Below are 26,343 nucleotides of genomic sequence, written 5' to 3'. Positions count from 1 at the left end.
CCCACTGGGCACGTAACTTGGAACCCCGAGAGAAGTTGACAAGTGTGGGTTATTGCTTGTTTTAGTGCGAGTCAGCTTGGCAATACCAGAAATACAGATGTCTTTTCCCACCTTTGTTTTTGGTGCTTGTTATGCCAACACTGATTGTCGAACTAGATCTTGGAGTAAAATGAAAAGATGAACAGGGGCCAGGTAGGTAAAGGAACTTGCAGCAAAGCCCGAAGACTTGTGTTTGATCTCAGGACCCACATGGTAGAAGGAGAGAACCAATCCCTACAGGTTATCCCCCGACCTCACGTTGGTCCCTCTAGTGTGCCCCATAACATATACACAAAAAGTTCATAAATGGTTTTGTTTCTTTTAAGATGAACAGAAGATGACACCCACTATCTCTGAGGAGACTTGAACAGCTGTTCCGCCCATGTTTGGTCAGAACCCAGAGAAATTATTAAAGTCCTTCACCTGAACCCAATTCTATTCCCTCTGTTTATACCCAAGCCAGGTAATCACCCGAGGGGAGAACAGGCTGTGTCATTGTTGATAGCTTCTTGTTATAGTGGAGCTAGACGTGTAGTAAGAGGAACATGTGTAGGCTTGGATAGCGCTCTCTCTCTCTCTCTGTCTCTGTCTCTGTCTCTGTCTCTCTGTCTCTGTCTCTGTGTGTGTGTGTGTGTGTGTGTGTGTGTGTGTGTGTGTAGCTTTGGAGTCTGTCCTGGAACTCACTCTGTAGACCAGGCTGGTCTCAGACTCACAGAGAGATCCGACTGCCTCTACCCTCCCCTCCCGCTCAGTGTTGGCATTAAAGGCGTGAGACACCTCTGCCCGGCTTGGACAGCTTTTACAGCCTCATCACTCCGTCTGGGGTCCAATCCTTCCCTGGTTCCTCTATGCTTTTCTTCCCATCTCTATGCCTGCTGTACACGTTGCTCATCTGCTGTTAGTTGTCATGGTCCAGCCTCCACTCATGTCCAAGGGATAGGCTCGGGGGACCAAGGAAGGCAATACTTTTAGAAGGTGAGCATACTTTCAGGATGAGAGTCATCAGAGGTACCAAACCCCAGATGGTGCGGTAGAAAAACTTAACCACTTCTCCCTTCACCTCCCACGACACTAGGTGTCCCTGGGATTTCTTTCCACCTGGGTCAAATGAGGGACTCCTTCCTTCCTCTGTGTGTGGACATAAGGTCTTGTTTTTGTGGCCACAGCAATGCTCATATAATCTCTATGTGAACCTCCAATTCCTCAGTGCCACAGGTGCTGTGAGCTTTTCTCTAGAGGGTCTCAGATGTCTTTTTTTCTCCCTTAAACTTCATGGGAAACTTGCTAAAATGCAGATTCTCATTGGGGGCGGATGTGTGTGGATCTTCAGGTCTATCAAGCTTGCCTGGAAAACCAGTACTGTGGTCTGAGGCCCCCATTCTGAGTGGCTCTCTCAACGCTGTCCGAGTTTCAGCCCTGACAATCCTACACCCCACCTCCTGAGAAATCCCACAGTCCTGAGCAGACTAGAGAAGCTGGTGAATCTACCCATTAAACAGGAAGTCTGCAGGGAGCAGAGGGGAAGCCTAAAGCTTGCCTCTCAGAGGAAGCTCCCTGAAGGGCCATTTGATGAGCTGCGTGGAGAGGAGATATCATCGGAAGAGCAACTGCCCATGGTCTTGTGAAATGGGACAAGCAATGGTCTGGGAGCTGCGAGATTTGTTTTGATTTCACTACTCACTATGTTGCATCAGGACAATTGGCTTCACTGATCCTTATCTGTGTAATGGATGCTGACACTCTCTGCCTCCCGGTGTTCTCACAAGGATCACAGGTGTGCAGGAGGGCATGTACTCCTTCCTAAAGCTCCACCCCAGCCTTTGGCGATCACTGCCTGACTTGTGTTTCTTCTGCTCGTTCTGCCTCAGTGAAAGCCTGGTAGGGTTAGTGATAAGTGAGGAGGACTAACTACCAAGGCAGAAGAGGAAGGGGCTGCGGACATGACTGAGTGAGCACAGTGCTTGCTGGGCAAGCATAAGGCTCTGAATTTGGACTCCCATCCCCCAGGGGAAGGCTGGATGTTTTCACACCCTTCTGTGATCCCTGTGCTAGGGGATGGAGACAGGTAGATTGAGGGGGCTGCCTATCCCCAAACAGTTTTGGGTTCAGTGAAGACCTTGTCATGAAAAACAAGGTGAAAAGTGACAGGGGGAGACATCCCAGCGTTGTCTTCTGTCTCCTATATATGCATGAATAGAGGAGCACACATATCCCCAAACACACATATGCACACACAGACATAATACAGAGACAAAAACAGACAGACAGACAGATGGATGAATGGACACACACACACACACACACACACACACACACGAGTGAGAAAGAGGGAGGAAGATGACCCTAAGCTCTATATACCAGGGTACCAGCTAGGAGCCTAAGCTCAACCCTTCTGCTACTTGGCCCACAGGACCAAAAAGGAATAAAACAGGATGATCGGAGTCAACACTGCTGGGCTGGCCTTGCCCACTAAAGACACTGTTGGAAGGAGAAGCCGCATGCCCTGAAAGTTATTAAATGGAAATGAACCACTTGGAAGCGCTGAACTGCTCCTGGCTCTGGAGACAAGTGTCCACAGAGGACTGTGAAGCCCTACGCGCTCCTCCATCCCGCTGCTGGACAGCTGCAGCGATCCCCTCCCGCAGTCAGTGCTCTCCGGGATGGAATGGAGACTGGATGGAATGGAGACTTCAAGGCCTGTGGGGTCTTGATGGTGAGGCTAGCTCAACCTCCCCCCCGCAGACGTTCCAGCCATCTTTGTAAAGCACCTTCATTGTCGTTTCCTCTTTGTGGACGTTTTGATGGTGAAGGGTGGTGAAGGGACGCTTGGGAGAGCAAACATCTCAAGTTCTCTAAGTTACTTTCTTTTCCCCATTCATTCATATGTTTCTCCATTCTTGCTCCGTTCATCTCCAAGTAGCTAACATGAGTCGGTGACCCATATGACCACAGAGCCAAGAGCCTGCAGGCTACTATATTGTGACACAAGGTACTAAGAAGGTACGAACAGGGTGTTTCTAGGGTACAGAGCTCTCTGACTGGGGGTCAGGCAAGGCTTTGCCAAGAAGGAGCTTGGTGTACGGTGAAGAAGCTAGAAGGGACATCATGGTGAAGGCCTCTGTGAGTTATGTGTGGGACCTAAGGCAAAGTCACACAATGGTCTGAGGGCCCTTCAGTGGGGGGTGCCCTGCATGGAGCTGCTTCAGTGTTACAGGTGCAAGGGAGGTGACCTTCACAGATCCCCCCATCTCCCCTTCCCTGCCACCGCCCTCCCCACACCGAAGAGCAGGTCATTTGGAGCCTAGAGAGAGGAGGGGGTAAGGAGACCATTAGGCTATTGTGTCAGTGTTCAGGGGACAGTCACTTGGATTCCTTGGGGCCTGGGGAATTTCAGAGCTCTGGGAACAAGGTGGGGCAGAGAAGGTGGCCTGGTTTCCGGCCTCTCTGCGGAGAGCGGAGGGAGGCAGGCAAAGCCTGCTGCTCCTGCCTGTTGGCTACAGAATGGAAGATAGAACTCCCCCCAGAGGAAAGCAGATGGGGACCAGGCCTCAGAGAACAACCCAGTCTCCACCAGCCTGGCTCCAGAATGTGTTCTGAGCGGGAATTCTTGGCCTGTGGGAATCTGGGACACCAGCCTAGTTGCCTTTTGTAGGGAGAAAAAAAAATCACACTTTGCTTTGCCGTTTGGGTCAGTGGCAAAAAGCAGGTTTTTCTTCTCACCTAGCAGTTTTCCTGTCGTTGTTGTCCCCCCCTACCCCAAACTTAAAAAAGGAACTATAATTCAGCACGTCTTGGGTCTGAGTGTTGGGCTCTTTGGAGTCTAATTTTGGTGAGTACACGACCAGCTGAGAACAAAGGAACTGTGGCTTTGTGTGAGGTCAGACCCCGAACTGTCACCCGTTTGTGTATCAGTCAGTTGTGCACCGTGGAAGGATACAGACAAGGATAGATGACACAACAGGGATCCTTAGGACGTATCTCCTAGCCATCTTATTTGTATAAGTGCCATGTCTGATGCTTAACCAGACACTGAATTGCCCGTCATTAGGTAGCATATGCTACCCAAGCTGCCTCTTCAGTCTTTTCTTTCTTTCTTTAATTGTTTGTGTGTGCTGGAAGGCATACATACACACATGTGTGCAGGCCAGACATCAACCTCAGATGTATTTATCACTTTCCGCTTACTTTTTGAGACATGGTCTGCCGGTGAGTCTTGAGTTCACGGTTGGGGCTGGCTGGCTGGCTGGACCTGGGGCTCCACCTGCACTGGGGTTAGAGAAGCGCACTGCCACACTGGCTTTTGCATGGGTGCTGGGGATCCACCCCAAGCCCCTCAGGCTTGCAGAGTAAGCGCTTGCCCTCCTGAGTATCTCCCAGGCCTGCCTTTTTGTTCTCGTCCTTCTGTATCAACACTGAAAGAAAGCACCCTACCACCACATGTACTCAAGCAGTCCAGTGTCACCTGCAAGTGTAACCTGCACATCTCACTTCCTAACAGAAAAGAAGAATAACCACCCCAGAGGTTGTTACACAATAGACTACCTGCATGCATCCCTAACACGATGGCTAGTGATGGTAGTTTCTCCATAAAGCATTACTAGATGGTGAAAACAACAAAATGAGCCAACTCGTGGTTGGGCTATCCCACACAGACGGGCATGATGGAGGGTGCAGTAGAGGTGATGGGAAAAGATTTACAGGCCATGCTACTGCTTCAGGGACCTGCAGACAGGAAGCTAAGCAGTCAAGGAAGGACCATCTTGACCATAGCTACGGAATACACAGAATTATTCTCCTGGAGAAACAGCAGACAGATGGGGCACAGATGGGTCTATGAGCCTTGTGAGGTCCTAGAGCGGGATGATACCTCCCAAAGGACACTAAAGGACTTGCCAGTGGGATAAGGGAACAGCACTGGTCATTGCAGGCTGGCTCTAATGGCCTGGTGTCAACTGACTTCAAGCAGGCCACCCACCCAATACCCCATGGGATGACACTCTCTGAGCAAAGACAGTCGCCATAATGACAGCAGACATTCATTAACTGCTGATTATGTAGCAGGCAGGGAGCTAAGACTGGAAATGCATTACTTCATTTAGTTTCCACACACACCAAAAAGAATGCTATGACATTGTCACTACATGCAATGGCTGTTGAGAAAACCGAGGTTAGGGAGGTGAAGTAATTTGCTCAAAGTCATACAATTATGAAGTGCCCCAGGCCAGCATCAAGTCAGGATCTGGGACCCCAAAGGCCTGGCTCTCACAGCAGTTGTTCCTTGGCTGGTCCACGTGGAATTATGTGCCTTCCCTCTGTTCTTCCCCTGAAGAGTGATTGCAAATAATTGGAATTGTCATTGGAAGTAATGAGAAGTGACAGGGGTTCGGTTAGAAGGCACGCCGCTCCAAGTCTGAACGATCCCCCTCAAACCCAAGCCTAAATTTAAACAATGAAGTCACAAAACAATTTCGCTGTTAGGGATTTGATTTTTCCTGCTCCCTTCCATCCCCCAGAAGAGAAATCAGAATATGTCAGGGGCTGAAGCTCTCTTCTGCGCAATGGATTTCTTTGAGAACAGAGAATTCCTTCTGCGCTTAATCCTGTTGGTTTTCCATGTAGAGGAAAACCACCTAGGAGCCCAGCCGAGGAGTCCACCAGTCTCAATGAACACACCTCGGCTTACTGATTGATACCTGTCTTCTCCGACTTTCTCTGCTTAACATCCCACAAGGGATGAAGAATGACACCATACGTTTCAGTAGGCAAGGACACAGAGGATGCTGGGAGATTCAATCCCTCCAGGGAGCACCTGGCAGGGTGCCAAGGACGCACACTGATTAATCCAGCCTTTCTGATGTTGATGGGTCACCCTACCAGCCTGCCAGCTGCTTTCTTAGCACCAACCTTGATAATGCGGAAGTGTAGTGAGAGACCGGAGATCACCGGCATCAGAGGAGACCCTGACTCCCACGCAGCCACACAGTTCTGACTTCTCAGGACCCCCAGGGGTCACCTCACATTCCCCATGCTCGCTCTTTCCTATGTGTTTCTGAATGTCTCCTCCACCGTTCAGTGCTTAGGTGGTAGAACCTGGTCTTCCATATGATAGGAATCTCAGGGATGGTACTTACTTCTGTAATTGTTTGTGAGGGAGAGGATGTGAATAAAGAAGGACCTATGATGGACATGAACATCAAAGATGCTAAAAGGACACTGATGGGTAGCTGTGGCCATCCTTGAGGACAGTGCAGAGAGGCCCCCTGCTGACACCAGGCCAGTTTAGCTTTCCACTCTGCTATTTCTAAGCTCCCTCTTCCCCTCCTCCCCTTCCTCCTTCTTCCTCCTCCCTCCTCATCCTCTTTCTCCTCCACAGCTAGCTTTCATGACCCGACCTCTTCAGACCTGCTTTGCCATCTCTTCAGAAAAGCCTCCACTGACCGAGGAACTATTCTGAGGAGAACAGTTCCATTCTCTCCTCCCAGGAGGGGCCCAAAGGAAAGCTTTCTTCCCCGGCTTCTCCTGAGACAAAGCGGTTTTCAGCCTTATCACAGCCAGACATTGGCTGGGGCTACACACAGACTGATCCAACCGTCTGCCGCTCACAAAATAAAGGTTTATTTCAGCTTTCGTCCCCATTTTGGTCTGTAGGGTGCCAAAGGAAATAAACTTTTATGTTTCCAGAATCCAGACAGTTGGAGTTCAGAGAACCAAACCTTTTTTTTTTCCAGGGGAGTTAAAGGTCAGCAGTCTTTCTTTAGGATACAAGGAAGTCAGAACTGCTAAAAGCAGGATTCAACTAGAAAGCGCAGTACACAAGCAGGTCATAGAATTCCCAAGCCTTCACACCTATAGCCACAGGGTCTTGTGTAATACAGGAGGCTCCGGTGCCTGACCCGAAAGTGGGGCACACCACCTCACCGACAATCTTGAGGACAGCGAGGAGCCTCCAGTGAGTTAGGAAGAGCCGACAATTAGATGCACACGGATGTGTACAGCGACTCACTCATAAACAACAGCTGGCAATCCAAACAGACCTTTTGAATGGGGTGGGGGAAGGGGTGGGTGACAAATGGTCCAATATCTAGACCCTGTCAGTGGGTAGCACTGAGCCTTGTAGAATAGCTGTGTGTCTCCTGGAAAAAGGGAAGCTCTCAGCCTTGGGAATCCCCACTCCCAGGCTAGTGTCTCTGCTCAGCTGTTTTCTGGGGTATTCTTGCAAGTTCATTTTTTACTTCTCAGAGCCTTGGTTTATTTATTGTAGAATAGAGTAATAAGACCTTTACAATCGGAGAACGATTCGAGGACGATATAAGGTATGCAAGCAGACTTTGCGTGAACCCTTGTACCCGTCCCTTTAAGATACTGGTCACTTTGAGTGGCCAGATCTCACAGCCTGAAGAAATCAGGCCACATCCCCCTGCAGCTCTTTCTTTGGGACAGAGAAACCATGTGCTACTACAGGGTTTAACAACCCTTAATTTATGGTCCTGGCTGTACCTGGCTCCTCTATGCTCTTTGTCCTGTAGAGGACCCCAGACTAAATCATGTGGTACGAAACTTCCAGCCAGCAGCTGATGGGGACATTTTTCTGAAGCTCTCCTCTGGGTCTCCCCTCATCACTGACAGCCCTCTCTCTCTCTCTCTCTCTCTCTCTCTCTCTCTCTCTCTCTCTCTCTCTCTCTCTCTCTCTCTCTCTCCTATTTCTGCAGTGGAGCTCCTCCTCCTCAGTTTTAGAGGGAAGTCCCTTTCACTTTAAGTCATGTCCTCTTGGCTCTGACACAGTACACTGTCCCTTTCTATCCATTTCCCACCTCGGGGCCCAGTTATGGCTCTTGTGGCTGGGAGCCTCTCTCTTCTATTGGCTTCATCCCTGAAGAATAATTTCACGTCAGCTCTTTTCCTGAACCCACCCACCAACTGTCACTTCCCTCTCTTTCCACCATGTCACGAAATCCCAAGCCTTGTTCAGATGCTGGAAACTGAGCCAAGGGTGGTGACCAGATTTTGAGAGGCTCCAGCATGGTTGCTGTAAATTGAGGCCAGACTGGGCTACAGAGTAAGACCTTGTCCCGAAGAAGCAGCCATCAAAAATGTTTGGAATTCCTAACTAGTATCATGTCTTATAGAAATCCTCACTTAATGTAGCACAAGTAGGTTAAAAATACAGGATGACATTTGCAAACCCAAACATGAATTCTAATCTATGCAAGGACCCCATTGAGTGCTACACCTTAATGGTAGAGCTTTATTTACACTTTATTATGTGTAAACTATGGATAAAGAAAAATAAAGTGGAGGTGGGGAGGGAGTCAACAGACAGCTTGAGGTAAAGCAACTTGGCACTAAGTCAAGCCTGATGACCTGCGTTCAGTCCCTGGGACCCATGTGGCAGAAAGAGAAAACCACCTCCTGTGGGTTGTCCTGTGAACTCTGCATGCTCCCCATGGCCAACCACATTCTCTCCCTGCCCCACAAATAGATGTGGTTTTTGTTTTTGTTGTTGTTTTTTTTCCAGAAGGGTTTAAGGCTTATAAATAGTTTTGTACAACAAACCCTCAAAACAGGTCTTTCCTGGGCATCTCTTCTTTGGGCTTTTTTGTAGGTAATTTTGCCTAGGACAAAGTCCTCTTGGTAAGTATTTGGGTTATGAAGTCCCCAGGCACAAGGATCTGATCATCACTCTGACCTTGAAAGATATTCCCTGACTCTCAGAACTTCAGGGAATTTGTGGGATGAAAGTCACAGACTGCTTTGTCCCTAGTACTTAATTGACTCTTAACTGGCCACCAATTGCTACACTTGGGCAGTACCTGAAACCAAAACAACAAAAACCAAGCAAATGTGGTGGTAACCACATCCTTTCCAGAATTAAAAGCCTCAGAGAACTGCAGGAGATAGCCCAGAGATGAGCTTAGTCCAGCATTCTGTTTTAGAGGAATGTTAGGAGGAAACTGAAGACTTGGGGCGGGGTGTGTATAATAAGCCTGGAATAACACGGCAAACTTAGGAAGGAATGGGAGCAACTGACATCCCTTCCTGTTCCTTGTGTGCGCACAACCACATGTTTGGAACTCTGGCCATTAATTCTTCCTTTTCTGAACACATCAAACATGGCACTTCAGAAAGTTTCCAAGATTTCCAGCTATGATGGTTAAACTGAAATATTTCGACATCTGCCCTATTTTTCTCAAGCAATTTCTCAACATGAAAAACCATGCCAATTACTCAGCATTTAGCTCATCTGACTGAAACACTGGAAGGCCAACTGTGATCTTGAAGCTTAACTGCACAAGATGAAAGAGGAGGGAAGAAACTTTCTACCTCACAAATGTGTGACAGGACACATCATAGAATCTGGGTATCAGTGTTGCCTCTTCTACTAAGCCAACTGGATAACTTTAGCCAACTCTCTCAGAACTTTCGTTCCTTCTTCATCATAAAAGAATATGTAGATTTAGATAAAGGATGAGTTTGGGTTCCAAGACAGGCTACCTGGAAGTCAGCAAACCCTTGGAGATCATTGGAAAATCTGATGTATGTACATGTGTCTTCCTCTAAGACAATTGTTTTCAACCTACTGAATGCTGCGACCCTTTAATACAGTTCTTCATGTTGTGGTGACCCTCAACCATACATTATTTTTGTTGTTATTAATAACTGTAATTTTGGCCGGGCGGTGGTGGCGCACGCCTTTAATTCCAGCACTCGGGAGGCAGAGGCAGGCGGATCTCTGTGAGTTCAAGGCCCGGCTGGACCGATAGCCTCCAAAACAATACAGAGAAACCCTGTCTCGTAAAAACCAAAAAAACAACAAAAAAAACTGTAATTTTGCTACTGTCATGACTCTCTGATATGTGGAATATCTGGTATGTGACTGCCAAAGGAGTCATGACCCACAGTTTGAGAACTGTTGTTCTAAGAAGTCGTTTTCATTAGATTCTCTGAGGGGTCTGAATTCAAAATTTTAAGAATCAGGGAATTGGGTAGTAGCTTAAATCCCCCCCCCCCCCCCCAGCTGTGACAATCTCGGTCTCTATGTTTCAAGACATTTGTCCAATCGCTCACCATCATTAGGTACTTCGATGAAATACGTTCACGTGTTGCACAGCTGAGCATAAGACATAAATAAGTCCGGACAAGACACGAGTCCACTGGGATCATAATGCCATTGCGACCATCATCACTAATGTGGGAAGATAGGGAATGACATGTGGTCCCGCTCGGATCTATCATTGCACTACACACGCATGGACTATGCATGCCTTCCTTAAGTTCATTGCTGGGGAGCCAAGCTCCTCCCCTGTCCTCTCTGAATGAAGTGTTTATACGCAGTATTAAAAACAATGGATACTGGATGAGGATGTGTCTCTAGGTTTGATTCTCAGCAATACACACACACACACACACACACACACACAGAGGGAGGGGGAGAGGGAGGGGGGGAAGAGAGAGAGAGAGGCCAACCACAATGGCTTTCTTACATGCTAACATAAAAGTTAAGTTTTTAAAATGAAAAAAAAAAAAGAAAAGAAAAAGAAGTGAGGACTACTAAAGACTTAGGGGGAACAAAAGGTCATAGAATCATAGAAAAAATTTGAATGAACAATCCTCCACCCACCCCCTCTTTACAGTCATAAGAGAGATGGAACCATAACCCAGAGAGCGCTCCACTCTCCAACCCAGGCTCTTTGTTTCCTATCAGCTACCCAACAAGACACAGCAGAGTGTAGATGGAAGGTGCAGACCATTTGGGATGCAAACATGACAATTATAACAGGAGAGCCAGGAGAGACATTAACAGGGGAAAAAACAAAACCAGCCAAACAAAAATAAAGCAGACCTGAGTAGCAGGAGATGGCTCAGGATGCTATCAGAGGGGCTAGGGCCTTTCTTCTCTGTTCCATGGAGACCACTGCCTATCTTCACAGCAAAGAGGTGGGGTCCTTGGCCTCACTCACTAGCAGGTTCAAAAAAAAAAAAGCAAGAAGCCAACTGGCCCACCCTTGCTCAGAATACTAAACTCTCCCATCTCTCCTAGCTCTCCTGCCAGTCTGTACCTTTTCTACAAAAAGAGGCTCCAACCGACAGCCTCCAAAACAATATCGACAGCCTCCAAAACAATACCGACAGCCTCCAAAACAATACCGAGAAACCCTGTCTCGTAAAACCAAAAAAAAAAAAAAAAAAAAAAAAGAGGCTCCAAAGCAGCCACCCATGAGAGAAAACAGCATGAAAAAAAATCCCCCTTTAAAGGACCAGTAGAATAAGAGAGGATTTTCTTTTTCAGGCAAGTCTGGATTTCAATTTTGGCTTTGGTGAAGAGTCCTCAACATACCAAGGCTCAAAGCCATTTTGCAAAGAAGAGCAGATCCAACCAGCACAATTGTTTTCCCTGTGTGCTTGTGACCCAAGGTGGGATGTCATCTGGAGAGGGGTTCCCTTAAAATCACTTTTTCAATGCCTGTCTCTGATTTGAATAGTTTAAGCAACTTAGATCCAGGACATCACAAGTCTGAATCTGCTAATAGCCAGATGAGGGAAAGAGCAGGCATAGATAAAGACTCAATTATGAGAATCCCAGTCAACTACCCTCCTTTCTCTTCTCCCTGGCCTTTAGTTGTAAGACAGACCCAAGAAAGAAATCAAGTGGGGAATCAACTCTGCAGCTTATTTTTCTCACTAAAGAAATGATTGCACCTAGTAAGAGCTCCGTAAAGAAAGAATGAGGACTGGCCTGATGGTTGACAGCACCTGTTGCTCTTGCAGAGGACTGGGCTCGGTTCCCAGCACCCATGTGGCAGTTTACAACTGTCCATAACTCCAGCCCCAGAGGATCTGATGCCCTCTTCAGACCTCCATGGGCACCAGGCACATACATGGTACACATAATGCACATGTGGACAAAACACTCATACACACAACATAAGTAAATCTAATGTAAAATGTAAAAACAAATGAAGAAGAAACAGTGAACAGGTCATATCCTCTGACCTCTGTCTTAGTCAGACCCTCCTTTCTCCTAAACTGAATGACCACCATCCAGGGTCAGATCCGGGCCGAACAGCTGACTCCAACCACGTGAATCAAAGAAAGTCACTCAGCGTGGCACCTCATGCACCTTCAAATCCCACTTCTGCTCATTGTGGCTTCGATGGAGTTACCTGAACCCTGAGCACCTTGATTTCATCTGCAAGATGAGTTTAGACCTAACAGGTGTCCAGCAGGGCTGGTGGGAAGAACAGAGGCGTTGACAAAATCATCCACATTAAAGTGCCCAGTGACAAAGGACTCGAATGATAGTTCTCTGAGTTTGATTCTAATGCACATCTGAGTTTTGGTTGCTTGGAGGTGTGACCCTGGAAGGCTGACAAAGGTGCCATCTAGTTATGCCAGCTGTGCTGCAACAATTGGCCAGTATCTCAAAGAGCTTAGAAAAGAGCCCCTCCCCTTCCCTCCTTGGGCTCTCCTCTTCCTCTACCTTAGTGGTTACCAGCCTGAGGGCGGTACACAGGCATGCCAACCATTGTGTAAGTTTTCAGAGAATGTCTGCAAGGTCTGGTCACCACGCCAGGTGGCTCTTTAGCTCTCCCTCACCTCTGCTGGTTCTTCTGGTCTCCAGCCTCCATCCATTCAACTCCTGGAGATACTGGCTCTCGAGCCTGGAAACACCCTAAAACTATCTCATTTTCTAGGAGGAGAGCTAAGGAAACAAAGCCCCAGGTAATAAGCTGCCCAGGGTCACCTGGCTAGTCAGTTCAGGCCCACGGGCTAGTTCTCCATCCTCAGGTCCACCACACCTGGCCTACTCTAAGATTTCTGAACTCCAGCTAACTTTGGGTTTGAACTCCAGGTGCACAGATCCTTGCTTCCCAGCACATACTTGAACTTTGCTCAGTTGTCTTGCTGCCTTCCTGGCCTGGTCTGTCACAGGTTTACGGATCTCCTCCAGCTCTTTCCACACATCCCTTCTGTGCCCTGGTCCACAAAGCTGCCAGGGTCCAGCCCAGGCACGCCAGTCTGTGCCTTAGGGCATCCCCGCCTCAGGAGACCCTCCTGGGAGCGACTGTCTAAGTAAGGACCACCCAGAAGGGCTCTTTTTGCCCCAGCCAGGTTCAGGAGGGGGCAGAGTCTGCCCTTTCCCTCCGTTGCCTCCTTTGCTGCATCGGTTTCAAGGACTCCAGGCTCCCTTTGCCCAGGCTTGGCTTCACATTCCTGCCTTCCGTTCTCTCTGCTTCTCTGGCTTTTCCTTTCTCTCCTTCTCGGGGTCTCATTCAGCCTGCATCTTCTGCGGTCACCTGGCTTCTTGGTGCTCCTTGCACCCCGCTCTGTTTCCCTCTCTACCCCTTTCTCCTTCCTTCTCTCCTCCCTCTCCCCCGCCTCATCCCCCTTCAACACATCTGTTTCTAATCTGAGCGCTCAGAGGCGCCTGTTTGAAACAAAAAGCTCCCCCCACCCTCAAAACCTGGCACAGAAAACCCTGGATGAACCTTTCCTCCCCAGCTCTCCACTTTCCCCTGGTACTCCTGAAACCAAACCACGCGCTGAAAAGTACCCTCCACACCAAACGGTTCTCCGCCAAACTCCACCAGGAAACGCCCCCACCCCGTAGCTGGCTGGAGGGCCCAGATGTGTGAGACATTTCGATGGCCGACTGGGCGGTCCTCCGCTGCCAGATGCGCCCCTCGGTGGCGCGGAGGCAGGGACCGAGTGGTTGCGGCACTCCGGGACTGCAGGGACCACAGTGCTGAAGGCGGGTCTCCACCCAAACGCAGGGTGGCGTTTGCCCAGGGCCATCCAAACTCCCGCCCTCCCTAAAGCACTCACCTAGCCAGAGGAAGAAGAGGGACATCCCGATCCCCGGACACGGGCACTTCTCGGCTCAGCGCTGCCTGGCTGCAGGGCGACCGAGCGCAGCAGACGGACCTTCTGCTAGCAGGGCGCGGCGCCTTGGGGTGCGCGCGGGGGGCTGCAGCCATGTGCGGGCGCCGGCCCCGCGCCCGGGTCCCTAGCGCGCTGCGCTCCCGGGGCACCGAGGGCTTCTAGCCCTGGCTCTACCAGCTCGCGCCGGGACGGGGGCCGGGCCCAGGGTCAGGGAGGAGAAGGCGAGGCGGCAAGGCGCTACCGCTTCGTGGAACACTTTTCCCTGTTTGGAAAGAAAACCGACTGGAGAAAGAGAAAAAAAAAAATTGAGCTGGAACCACACGGCTGCCTCCTACCGCAGCCCCTCCCTCCATCCCTCCCCTCGCCCTCCCTTCCCTTCGCTCCCGCCCTCCCTCTCTGCGTTTGGGGTTAGCTGCTGGGGCTGCTTTACCTCCCACCCGGGAGGGAGGGCCGCGGCCCGGGGTGATCGAGGGGGGCGCTCGGTGCCAACTGATGCGGTACAGGAGAGAATCTGCAGCACTTCGGCCAAGAACCGGTGGATGCGGCCTTCTCGATTCCTTCTTTTCTCTCCTTGATCTCTCTACTCTTTTGTATATGTTTTCTCCCTCACAATGCTCTCTCTCTCTCTCTCTCTCTCTCTCTCTCTCTCTCTCTCTCTCTCTCTCTCTCTCTCTCTCTCTCTCTCTCTCTCTCACACACACACACACATCCATTCATATTTTTGCGGGGGAGGGGAGGATGGGGCGGGGAGAGACAGGGTCTCACCACGTAGTTCTTTGTTGGCCTGGAAGGCTGTCTATGTAGATGAGGCTGATCTCGAACTCACAAAGCTCACAAAGATCTACCTGCCTCTGAGTGCACCACCACACCAGATTTTGTTCCCGTTCTTACTTATCCTTGTCTCCTTTCTTCCTCTCCTTTCTGGTTTCTCCAGCCTCTCATTTCTCCTCTCCTGTCCCTTCCCAGGTCTGGTTAGGTTGGTATGAAGTCACCAGGGCCACCATGAGGACAGTGGGTTTGTACCGTAGCAGATCATTAAAACCGTTTTTCTGGCCTTCCCGTTTGGACCCTTTGCCTGTTCGCCGTTTGTCACATGTGGGGCTTTGTGTCTGTCCCTTGTCTTTGCTGTTTACAGTTACCTGCTGTGAAATCTGCACACGGTTGAGCCAGCCCCTCTCACAGAGAAGTGGCAATCCCGGGTTCAAGGAAATGGTGGTGCCTTAAGAAGCATCATGGTGATGCAGACCTGTATCCGAGCACTTGGGAGACCGAGGCAGGAGGATAGCCCAGAGTTCACATCCACCCTGGGCTATTTGGTGAGTTTCCCAGCCAGCCTTGAGCTAGATGTATCCAGCCTTGCAGGGATAAAGAAATGATAACACATGCGAATCCTGCAACCTGGCTGTCAGGCAATTAAGTCCTGGAAAGCTGAATCTCATGTTGGGAGAAGAAAAAGCCCAATGCTAGGAGCAAACTTTTCTCCTGGAAAAGAATTTTCTATTTGTCAGACCACCTTGCTGCAGAGACAGAAACTCAGTGATGGGCAGGCCCACAACTCATCTGGGAACTGCTTAGACAAGAACAGCACAGGCTCTATTTAAACTTCAGCTCCAGAACACCGAAGATGATTGAGGGAGAGCACCGTGTTTGCCTCTGTTCCTCTTGCCAGTGAGACTGCGTGGAGTAAATCTCCCCTTCCTGTCCCAGGAACACTGCGTAGGAGGTGGGCAGAGGGCAGGAGGGCAAGGTGGGCCCACAGAGGAGACTCTAGTCACCCTTGCTGCTTAACCTCCTGTGGAAAAGGACTAGAGAAGGGACGAGGGAGCTGCTCAGGTCTCAAGGGCTCAGAGCTCTCCGCTGGCTCTTTTCAGTGCTAGATCAGACCTCTCTAGTCCCAGCCCATTTCTGTCCCTGGAGGACTGGCTGAGGCTTGCTGCCACTCACCCTTAGTCCCACCACCTAAATTGAGAGCTGGGACCAGAAGAGGCAGTGTTCAGCTGAGCAGCTAACACCCACCTCTTGGGGGCTGATCCCTCCTCTCTGGCTCCCTTAGGACCGGCTTACTGAAAGTCAGTCCCATTTCACAGATGGGGAAAGCAGAGTCCAGGAGAGACTGCACAACTCTTATGTTACTTAGAATTGTTGTCAAAAGCCTGGGTTGTTGTTGGGATTTGGGGATATTAGCCTCAACCCTTCCTTCCTCTAATCCTCCTTCTTCTCCTTCCCCAGACTCTGTCCTGAGAATCCAATCTAGGCTTCTAACTCTGTTTTAAAGGGTAGAAAATTGTCTCTTGGGAGGGAAAATTATCTTTCTTCTCTGACTTGAAAAATGTTAACACCCTGTCATTCCCAATAATCGATAGCTTAGATGTACTACTTTTCTAACACATTTCTAATTGATTCTTTTGGAATTTCACATCACGAACCCCAACACCACTCATTTCCTAGACCCCTCACCCTCATAGCGTCCCCCACAAATGAAAATGTAAAAAGTGAAAAACAAAACAAAAAAAAATCACTTCGCTCCTCCATCTTTCCTACCTCTCTAAGACCTCTCCCTACATCTCAGTGTCACTGGGATGCATGTGTGTCACACAGCTTTATCCACTCTGCTTTACTTGTAAATGTTCATTGCAGTGAGTTGTTGATCGGGTTCAAGGCCTCTGACTTCTAGTACACCGTCAATACTGGACCCTCAACAAAATTCCTCTCAGATGTATGTTGCCCCAACTCATAGAGATCCTGTGGCTATGGTTCCACAGGGCCAGTCCCATCACACATTCCAGCAGGTCATCGACGGGGTAGATGCTGGGGTGGGCCAACTCAAGACTCTGGATGTGAGTCCGGGCTGTGGCTCTGGATGGTAGCTGAGCTGGTCATTCTGGGGCCTCTGGGACTGCCTACCTTGGTCACAGGGGAGGAGCCAGCTCTTCTAGCCCCATGCCATCAGGGCGGGCTCTCCCATGCCTGTGTCGAGGGGTGGGCCAGCTCTCCTGAGTGTGGGACCAACTCTCCTGTGAAGGACAGAGCCAGCTCCTCTGCTGCAAGGGTCAGTGAAGAGTGGGCCCAGCTTTCCCAGGGCCAGTAAAGTGTAATGCTGGCTCATTGCAGCTCTCAGATTTCCACACGCATGTTTCCTATAGCTTCCTGTGGTGATATGCTGAAGGAGCATGGTCCTTCAGCAGCAGATGGTCCTGGATATCACTATGGCCACCAGATCAGCATGGCCCTGGCAACAACTGGCCCTAGGATACCAACATGGTCTCAGGTGGCTGACCAGACCCCAGGTATCCACATGGTCCTTGGTGCTAATAGGAGCCATGGACATCAACTGAGACCCTGGCTGCTGTAGGACTATGGGTCTATACATGGCCCTTGGCTGCAGTTCATGGCGGAGACATCACCATGGTCCAGGGTGACAGCACAAGCCATTTAAATCAGTTTGTCCCTGGTGGCAGCTTGGCCCTCGGACACCAACATAGTCTCAGTTGACTGACGAGACCCTGGGCATTCATTTGGTCTTTGGTGGTAACTGGAGCCACAGACATTATGAAATATTAAAAGGTTTCTTTGATTCTGGAGTAATTTTTGGGGGTGGTGGTAGTGGTGTCTGAGACAGAGACTGACTGAATGACAGTCTCAGTTAGCCTGGAACTCACAATGTAGTCAGGCTGATAACAAATTCATAGACAGCCTCCCTGCAGTTGCCTCCAGAGTGCTAGGATTAAAGGCATGTGGCACCCTAGCAGGCAAAATTTTCACCTTCTAACCCCTTAACCAATAGGGTGTATCCATAACTCTAGATTGTATATGAATGTGTTGAGAAGTGAATTCTTTATAAAAGCCGAGGGAGGTAGGAAGGGCACTATAGGAAAGATACTTTCTTGTTGCTTCTGATTCACAGTTTTTAGGAAGGCTTGACATCATTTCAGACATACCGGAAAGTAGTGGAAACAGTAGAAAAGTCCCTGGATGCCCTTTACTGGGTCCCTCCTCTTTGTTGCTCTTTAGGAAAGGGGCGTTTCGTATGCTTCTAGAGCACCACTTCCGATCCACTGCTACCTTTCTCCTGATTGCTGCCCCGGCTGGAGGGACGTGTGCCTGCAGACAGATGCGTAAGTCCAGCAGATGTGTGTCTGCATCCGCATCACCCAAGCTGAGGGCATCAAGATGCCTTGGGCCCTAGCTTGTTAGTCATCAGCTGGGCTAATTAGATCATACGGACACGTGATCTTTAGCGCTCACTTTCCCCAGGTCCAAATCTATGGTCACTAGGAAGCTGATCCATCTTTCTTGGGTGGGGTTCTCCTACTCCAGGAGATGACTGACCTAAATCCAAAGTAGAACTTCTGGAGACAGTTTGTAATAATAGTTTTCCACTGCCTACCTGTGCTGGGTCCTTTGGGAGAATCCAAGGATGTATGTGACACTCTTACCTTTAGTGGACCATCAAGTCCAGTGGGAGAGACACTTCAACATGTGAAATTCAGATTCAACAACCACACAAGAAACTAAGTTTCCAAGTTAACTCTGGCAATAAAAACAAACAAATGTTAGGCATTCCAAGAAAGAAAAGCGCTGTGTGTTTGAAGAACAATGCCTCGGTCTCCAGGATAAGTAGAACTGAGTTAGAGAGAGGACCTGGCAAGGATCTTGGGTGGGAATTCCTGGTCAAAGACATGGAGTCTACACATCTAGACACACTGACTGAAGAGAAAAATGAAAGGAAAATTGAGTGTTGAAGCAAAATGCCCCGGAACATGGTACTGAAGTAAGATTGTGAATGCTTCTGAATGCCAGGCGAAGTGCTCTGGAATTTGTTCAGCATCTCCTCATCAAAACCATGTTAACAGGAAATGCCTTGAGGACCACAAGGTTGGTGAGCAATGGAGAACCTTAGCAGCATCTCCCTCATGACCATCCATCTTACCACTCCAGGCTTTCATGTGAACATTAGACGCTGTCTCGCTGTTTTGGTTTTCTGTTTGGTTTTGGTTTTGTTTCTTTTGAGTCAAGGTCTCATGTAGACCAGGCTGAACTTTAAACTTGATATATAGCTAGGAAGACCTAAATGATGTCTTTTTTTTTTCTTTTTTTTTTTTGAGACAGGGTTTCTCTGTGACATTGGAGCCTGTCCTGGAACTAGCTCTTGTAGACCAGGCTGGCCTTGAACTCACAGAGATCCTCCTGCCTCTGCCTCCTGAGTGCTGGGATTAAAGGCGTACGCCACCACAGCCTGGTTAGGAATGTCCTTATGTGTATATGTTTCTCTTATTGGTTGATGAATAAAACACCGTTTGGTCAATAGAGGCAGGAAGATAGGCAGGACTAGGAGACAAGGAAAATTATGGGAAAGGTAGGCAGAGAGGCGTCACAAAGAGATGCCATGTAGAGACCAGGAGGATAGAGCCTGTAGAGAGATGCCATGTAGAGACCAGGTGTTTTCTGGTAAGATAAGGCCAGGTAGAAATACATAGATTAGTAGTTATGGGTTAGTAATTAAGAGAGAGATAGCCAATAAGAATCCCTAGCCATCAGCCAACAATTTTATAATTATTTGGGGCTGAGAAGGGCCGTGGAACCTGGTGGGACAAGAAACTCCACTTACGTCTTAAACTTCTGATCTTCTTACCTTCACTTCCTGAGTGTTTGCATTACAAGTATGCACTCTCAAAGACCAGATGTCTCCAGATTTTGTAAAGTGATATGAGTATATAGCTTCAAAAATCGATTAGCTGGAGATATATCTCATGCAAGAAGCCTAGGGTCCAATTCAGCATCCCACATTAAGCAAGCATGGTGGTGCACACCTGCAATTCAGGAGCTCCAGGAATAGGAGACAGGAGGATTAGAAATTCAAGGTCATCTTCAGCTACATGACAAGTTTGAGGTCAGTGTTGGCTACATGAATGAGATCCTGCCCTCCAAGAAGGAGGAGGAGGAGGAAAGGAGGAGAAGGAAGACCAAGAAAAAGGAAGAAAAGAATAAAGGGAATGAAGAAGGAAGGAAACACTTGTTGCTTAGCTGTTTGTGGTGGCATGTACTTATAATCTCTGTATAGGGGAGATTGTTGCGAGTTTGAGGTTGGGCTATAGAGTGAGACCCTACCTCAAAACAAAGCAGAGACACACATCTTTTACTCTTATTCTTGTTCTCCGGGATGCCAGAGAGTGCCATCCTAGGAAAGTCCTGGGGCTTGGATGGGGTTGAGTGTGGTGCATGATGCCTTAGAGGTGACCCAGGAGCTTGTTAGAATGTATTACATTTAGTCTACAGCCATACCGCCCTGAACATGCCTGATCTTGTCTGAGCTCAAAAGCTAAGCAGGTTCGGGCCTGGTTAGTACTTGGATGGGAGAATGTATTACATTTAACTCTTGATAGCAAGAACACAGGGAAACAGAAGGTACAGGGAAGAGAGACTAGATAGGGCAACGTGTCTAATAATTACCATGTATGAGAGAGGGTGAGGAAGACGGAAGAGGCACCAAAAGTGAGGGTAGGAGACCTGCTAGAGTGCTCTGTATGCCAAGCTTATTTTGTTTTGAGACAGGGTCTTGCGACTAGCCCTGGCTAATTCAGAATATGTTATATAACACAGGGTGGCCTTAAACTCATGACAGTCCTCCTTTCTCTGCCTCCCATGTCCTGGGACTGCAGGCATTAGCCACTGTATTAGGCTTTCTATGTGCTACGATGAATGACAACCATCAATGTGCTCCACAATATCACATTACAGTGAGGAGGCTGGGTTTGGAGAATGAAACCAACTGCACGCCATGGGTAGCAAAGAATTAAGGCAAGATGTAAAGTCAGATGAGCCAAACCTCTTAGACCTCATTGCCTTTGGACTGAACCTGACAAACTGGGGAAGTTGAGAAAGTCAGCTTGTCAGGCTAAGGATAAATGACTCAATAACTTTGAGAGATGATAGCATTGAAGGAAGACAATCATGGTTGTCGATATTCTTGTTTGTTTTCTTTCAATCAATAATTCAGAGTTGAGGGTGTAACTCAGTGGCAAAGAATATGCCTACTGAAAACAACACAACAACAGAAAAAAAAAACCCTCAGCAAATCCGTTATATGCCTAGTATGGGCCAAGCACTAAAAATCAATGGTGACTAAAGAAAAGTTGTCCTTGCTCTCAAGAGTGTGGTGTGAATTAAGAGAGATGATGTAAAAACCAGTCCATGAAATGAGAGAGTGGAGCTCATAGTAGGAACCTGCTCTTAGTGTCAAGGACAAAAGTCTTGGAGAAAAGCCTGTAAATTCCTTTCCATCACAAAATCCACCAGGTGAACCGAGCTGGGTGTACACACAGACATCTGGAAGCAATCTGACTAAGAAGAGCTTTCTTTTTGGATCTCCCGCTGGCATCAGAGAACACACCACCCAGCAGGATAAAGTATACAGGCTGGAAAACAAAGACCAAGCAAGGTTATGGCTATCCAAGACTCTTGTGCACTGTGGTGCCAGCAAACAACCAGGTCCTACGGATGCCACTTACGGTCAGCCTGTGTGCCGCAGTGCTAACCAGTTAGCTAAAGTTTTCCCAAAGCCTTCCCTCCATTCAGTCTGTTGTGGAGGGAATAGCCACTGTGGGACTTTGAGTCCTGAATTCTTACTGGGCTGGTAGATTCCTCATACAAATTATTTGAGGTTGTCCTTGTCTATCAATTCCATAAAGCGACCTGGAAGAAATCCCGACACCCAGTGGATCACCAAGCCCACCTACATAGAGAAGGTGAACTGACACCAAGTTTCAAGAGTTGGAAAGGGGTCACAAATTGCACCACACTGCTGACGACTCATCATGCCGTGAAGCTTGGAGAAGGCGCAACACTTTCAAACTCCACTGTTATTATTAACATAGTGATGCTTGTGAAATTCATACCCTGTAAACCATTTAGGCTGATTGTAAAAAAGAAAAGAATGCCTATAGATTGCAGGTGAGAAGGACACAGTGGAAAGACAGAGAATTCTGTATTTTCCCATCCCACTGGGAACCATGGACCGACCACACACCTCCCACCCAGTACTGAGGAAGACATTCAGAGCTTTGCACACGCTGGACAATGTGTGCAGCTGAGATATCTGCAGCACCAATGTATATATCTTTCAGTGCCTTTGTGGGTCTGGATCCACCTGCATGGTATCCTCACAGATGAGGTGCAAACTCATGAGGCTGTTTGGGAGATTGGAGCCAGGGGGTGACAGGAAGGGTTCTGGGTTGGAGGCAGCAGGTTTGGTAGCTATGAACAGGTCCCTTGACTCACTGCACCTTCCTGTCTTCTCCCGAGCATCGCTATGGCGAAGAAATGACTTTGTGGTGAAGGCGCCTGCTGCAGTGTCTAACACATACGGGACTCGGTAAATATTTGTTCCAACTAAAGCTGAAGTGGAGTTCATAGAATTCCATTCTGTGCAGTAAACAGAGCCAATTTCTGTCTCATTTCCCTTTTCTACTCAAACAGGGTTATCTTTATATATTCTTTCCTGTCCTACAAGGATGCTTCTCAACTTGGCTATTCAGTGTGTTTCTTTTTATGGCTAGACAGTAAGAGGCCCCAGCTGGCTTTCCAGGTTTTGCCAGGGTAACTTTAATGGAGGCTACGCCTGAAGGCTGCATGCTAAGACAGCCTAAGTAATGAAGTGTTCTCCTCGCCCTGGGATACAAGGTGTCTGGTTTCTTCCTGAAGAGCCAGGACAAGGAAGAAGTAAGAGTGTCTGGATCCTGTAGTATTCTCCCAACTCGTGGAGGAAGCCCCAATCTCCCAACCGTGGGGTCGTCTGAAGAGATAGGGACTTTGTGGGCCTGCAGTTTCTCAGAGGATATTTGTTCATGCAGAAAAGATCTTAACCAGTCTGTTAAGCAACACCCAGGACTCAAAGTCTATCCCCTCTGCCTGGTGGGGCTTTGAGGGGGGCATGGGCGACTCAGGAGGAGCTGACTCATAGTTGGAGCCCTTGCTATCCTTCTCCTGGAGCAGTGCGCACTCTCGGGGCTTTCCAGCACTTCTGTCCTTCCCCTTCTCGTTCCTATGGAACTGAAAGTGCCTTTGACAATCCAAAGTGCCTCTGATAGTCAGTCTTCATTATCAGCACGGTTGGGTTGGAATCGCTTTGGAAACGCACCTCAGTGCTTATATGAGGGTCTTTCCCAAAAGGTTAACCTGAAGACGCAAGACTCATCCCGAACGTGGGTATCACATTCCGATAAAATGGGGCCCCCGGCTGAATAAAAAGGAGAAAGCTAGCTGAGTACCAGTGTTCTCTTGCTTCCAAGGAGATGACTCGCGCTCCTTCCTTGCCATGATGGATTCTATCCTCAATCTGTGCGCCAAAGCAAAGCCTTCCTTAAGCAGCTTTGGGCAGGTATCTCATCACAGCATCGAGAAAAACATCTGATCCCGAAGTTCCCAACCTGTGGGTCATGGCCCCTTCAGAGTCAAATGACCTTTTCACGGGGATCACGTATCAGAATATCCTCCATATCAGATATTTGCATTACACTTGATAACGGTAACAAAATTATAGTTATGAAGTAGCACTGAAATAATGGTAAAGGTGGGGGTCACCACAGCACAAGGAACTGTACTAAAGGTTTGCAGTGTTAGGAAGGCTGAGAACCACTGCTCTAATCCATTGTCCCTCACCTGAGCACAACCCCTCACCCCGTTCTGCCTGTGTGATTTCACAGTAGCATTTCTCATTTGGCTGTTGAGTGTATAAGGAAGGGTCCCAGAAGGTGCTTGGACCTCTTAGCTCCCTTCTTCCTCCAAAGGAGTGCAACAGTCTATGTCCTCCTGCCTTTAGCTCCTACTAGCCGAGGATCCTTTCACTCTTCAGAAGAGAGGGCGGCACCTTCTCCTTCCTTTCCAAACAAGTAGAGTCTGGTGACCTCCTAAGAAGCACACAGCCAAAGGGATACAGAAGAATATTCCTAAACAGAGCATGGTGGTGCACGCTGTAGTCCCAGAAGCCTCGTGAATTCAAGGCTAGCCTGAGCTACAAAGAGAAACCTGATCTTAAAAAATAGTTATTTTTAAAAAGTGTTTTAAGGGGCTGGAGAGATGGCTCAGCAGTTAAGAGCACTGACTACTCTTCCAGAGGCCCTGAGTTCAATTCCCAGTACCCACATGGCAGCTCACAACTGCCTGCAACTCCAGTTCCAGAAGATCCAACACCCTCATACAGATATACATACAAGTAGAACACCAACGCATGTGAGGTAAAAAAGAAATAATAAAGTTTTAAAAAAGTGTTTGAAAAGAGTGTCCTTGTGTTGTTCCTTTCTTCTTGATCTGCATCTTGGAGTTGGCCATGAAAGGAAAGAAAGGCTTCCTTCTAGTTGATTTTGCCCAGAATTGTCCCCAGGACATACATGGCAGAGCTAAGCTCGGGCACCAGGCCTCAGATTCTCAGGATAACAGGAATATCAGAGAGACCTGACCTAAGAACCTTATTTCACTGTCAGAGGGGACAGCTGCAGTTCCAGGGCCACCCAGCTAGCTGACAGCGTGGAGGCACTAAGTACCTTCCTCTGACTTCTAGTTGCAAGCTCTTGCAACTGTCTCCCACTGACCTGCTGTGGTTTCTGAGTGGCATCTCCTCCAAGGCAAAGGCCACCTGGAGGGTGGGATCCATGGCCACCCTCATTCTGTAACTGAACTGTGACCGGTTGATTTTTTTCCCCCTAAGACTCTAACACCATTTCTCTCTGTTGCTATGTAGGCACCTGGAAGAGAACAGAAATTACCAACCTGGGAGACAGAAAAGGTTTTTATCTTCCCAGCTGCGGCAGGGAAGATCAGTGAGGTTCCTGCCAGCATGAGGGCCTGAAAAATGAGTTCCAGCCCAAGTCCACATTCACTCCGCAGCTATGCAGCTGTTCAGGGGGGATGCCTTTCCATCCAACTTCCTCATTTTGTAGCTGGAGAGTCACCCAAGGGAAGTTCTAGCTCAGGATTAGGCTCCAGTTGGAGGCACAGCCAAACTACCTAGTCATGAGTGCTTTTCTCTTCCTGAGTGTGGACAGATATCTCACAGAATGGCTCTGCCTCTTTCCAGTGGACCAGGAATGAGAATAAAAAACTAGATGGTGGCCTCTGGCAGGCGCAGGTGTGATTGGGCTGGCGGAAGAGCTGGGATTGTTTTTCTCCCTCTCCCTAGTATTGGATCAGGCTGAAACCACCCGACAAGACTGAGGAGGATACTGCACACGCAGAGCCTGGATAGGTCTTGGTGTCCAGCCTGTGAGAAGCTTATGGTCTGTGACTGAGATGCTCTGAGCTGTCAGCAGCTGTTTGCAGCTGCTCATTGACAAGACTGATGGGTGCAGTGGCCAAGCTCAGGAGACGGGAGATGGGGAGGGACATTTCCCAACCCCCGCAAGCAGAGAGACTTGTGACTCAGAACCAGGCCCTTGCGTCTTCCCCAGAAGTACCATTCCTAGGAGCTGGGGGAAGGTAAATGACAGCTGGGTCCAAAACCAACAGTGCTCAACAGACAGCCAATGGCGGTGGGTGGATGTTAGCCAACCAAAATGGGCCCTTCCAGGCATCACCCTTACTGAGCCAGCTTGAACAAATTATGAATCTCTGTGTCTTGTTTATCTATCTAAGGAAAGCAAGGAAGCCATTGCCTTGTAAGTCTCCGTTCTTTATGGGAGTGGGCTAAGCATGACAAGGAACACGCTGTGGGTGGGGCAGAACCCAGATGGAGGCCACCGTTCTTCCTCGTGTTACTCAGCTGCAGCAGATAATCACTCAGCTCACAAGCGTTTGGTGTGCACCTGGGCTAGACACAGAAGATAAACAGAGGAAACTGAGCTGGGTTCAGGACTCAGAGCTGACCTCTCCTACCCAGGGGAAGAACGAAGAGATGTGGATAGACACTGCTTACTGGCGCTGACGGTAATTACTTGAATTGTGCAAGGTTGGGACACCAAGACAGAGTTTCCAGTCTCACCTTAAAACAGCCTGAACCTCCCCGCTATTCCAAACCACATATTGGGAATTCAAATGTCCTGGCCAGGTCATGCAATCACAGCTCTGGAGGTAATCGGATGTAATTACATCTTCCATTCCTAGAGCACTTTCTTCTGATGTCTTTTAAAGATCTAATCTAAACTGTCCCTCTGAAGCCAAGGAAGAGGACACTCTACAGACTCCTTTCATTCCACAACTCTGCAGTCCTTTGGGAAGAGCACCTGTGTGCACGTGCGTGGTTCAGGAGCCTGGAGAGGTCTCCCAGCTGCGCAGTGAATTCATGCTCACAGGAAAGCCATGAACTTCTTACGGGAGAATTCAGTGCTTTGGGTTCATTGTCCCTCAGCACAGCTACTGTGCTGCTTCCCCTGGTAACCAGTGGATCTTCAGGAGATTACTGGATGAATCAGGAACTAGTAGATCAAGAGGCTT

The 26,343-nt window shown here is 48.6% G+C and overlaps 1 protein-coding gene across 1 annotated transcript in view; it reads right to left on the bottom strand.

Annotated features, from left to right (window-relative positions):
• The window catches only part of LOC101826251 (CXADR like membrane protein), a 104,853-nt gene extending 90,628 nt beyond the window's left edge, over window positions 1-14,225 (bottom strand). Inside the window, exon 1 of the mRNA XM_040729747.1 lies at window positions 13,864-14,225. Coding sequence (XP_040585681.1) covers window positions 13,864-13,888 — 25 coding nt within the window. The 5' untranslated portion in view covers window positions 13,889-14,225. The remainder of the gene's footprint in view (window positions 1-13,863) is intronic.
• Window positions 14,226-26,343: the final 12,118 nt, after the last annotated feature.

The sequence above is a fragment of the Mesocricetus auratus genome, unplaced genomic scaffold (assembly GCF_017639785.1).
Source record: "Mesocricetus auratus isolate SY011 unplaced genomic scaffold, BCM_Maur_2.0 Super-Scaffold_100022, whole genome shotgun sequence".
NCBI classification, from domain to species: Eukaryota; Metazoa; Chordata; class Mammalia; order Rodentia; family Cricetidae; genus Mesocricetus; species Mesocricetus auratus.
This window is presented reverse-complemented; position numbering and strand designations above follow the sequence as displayed.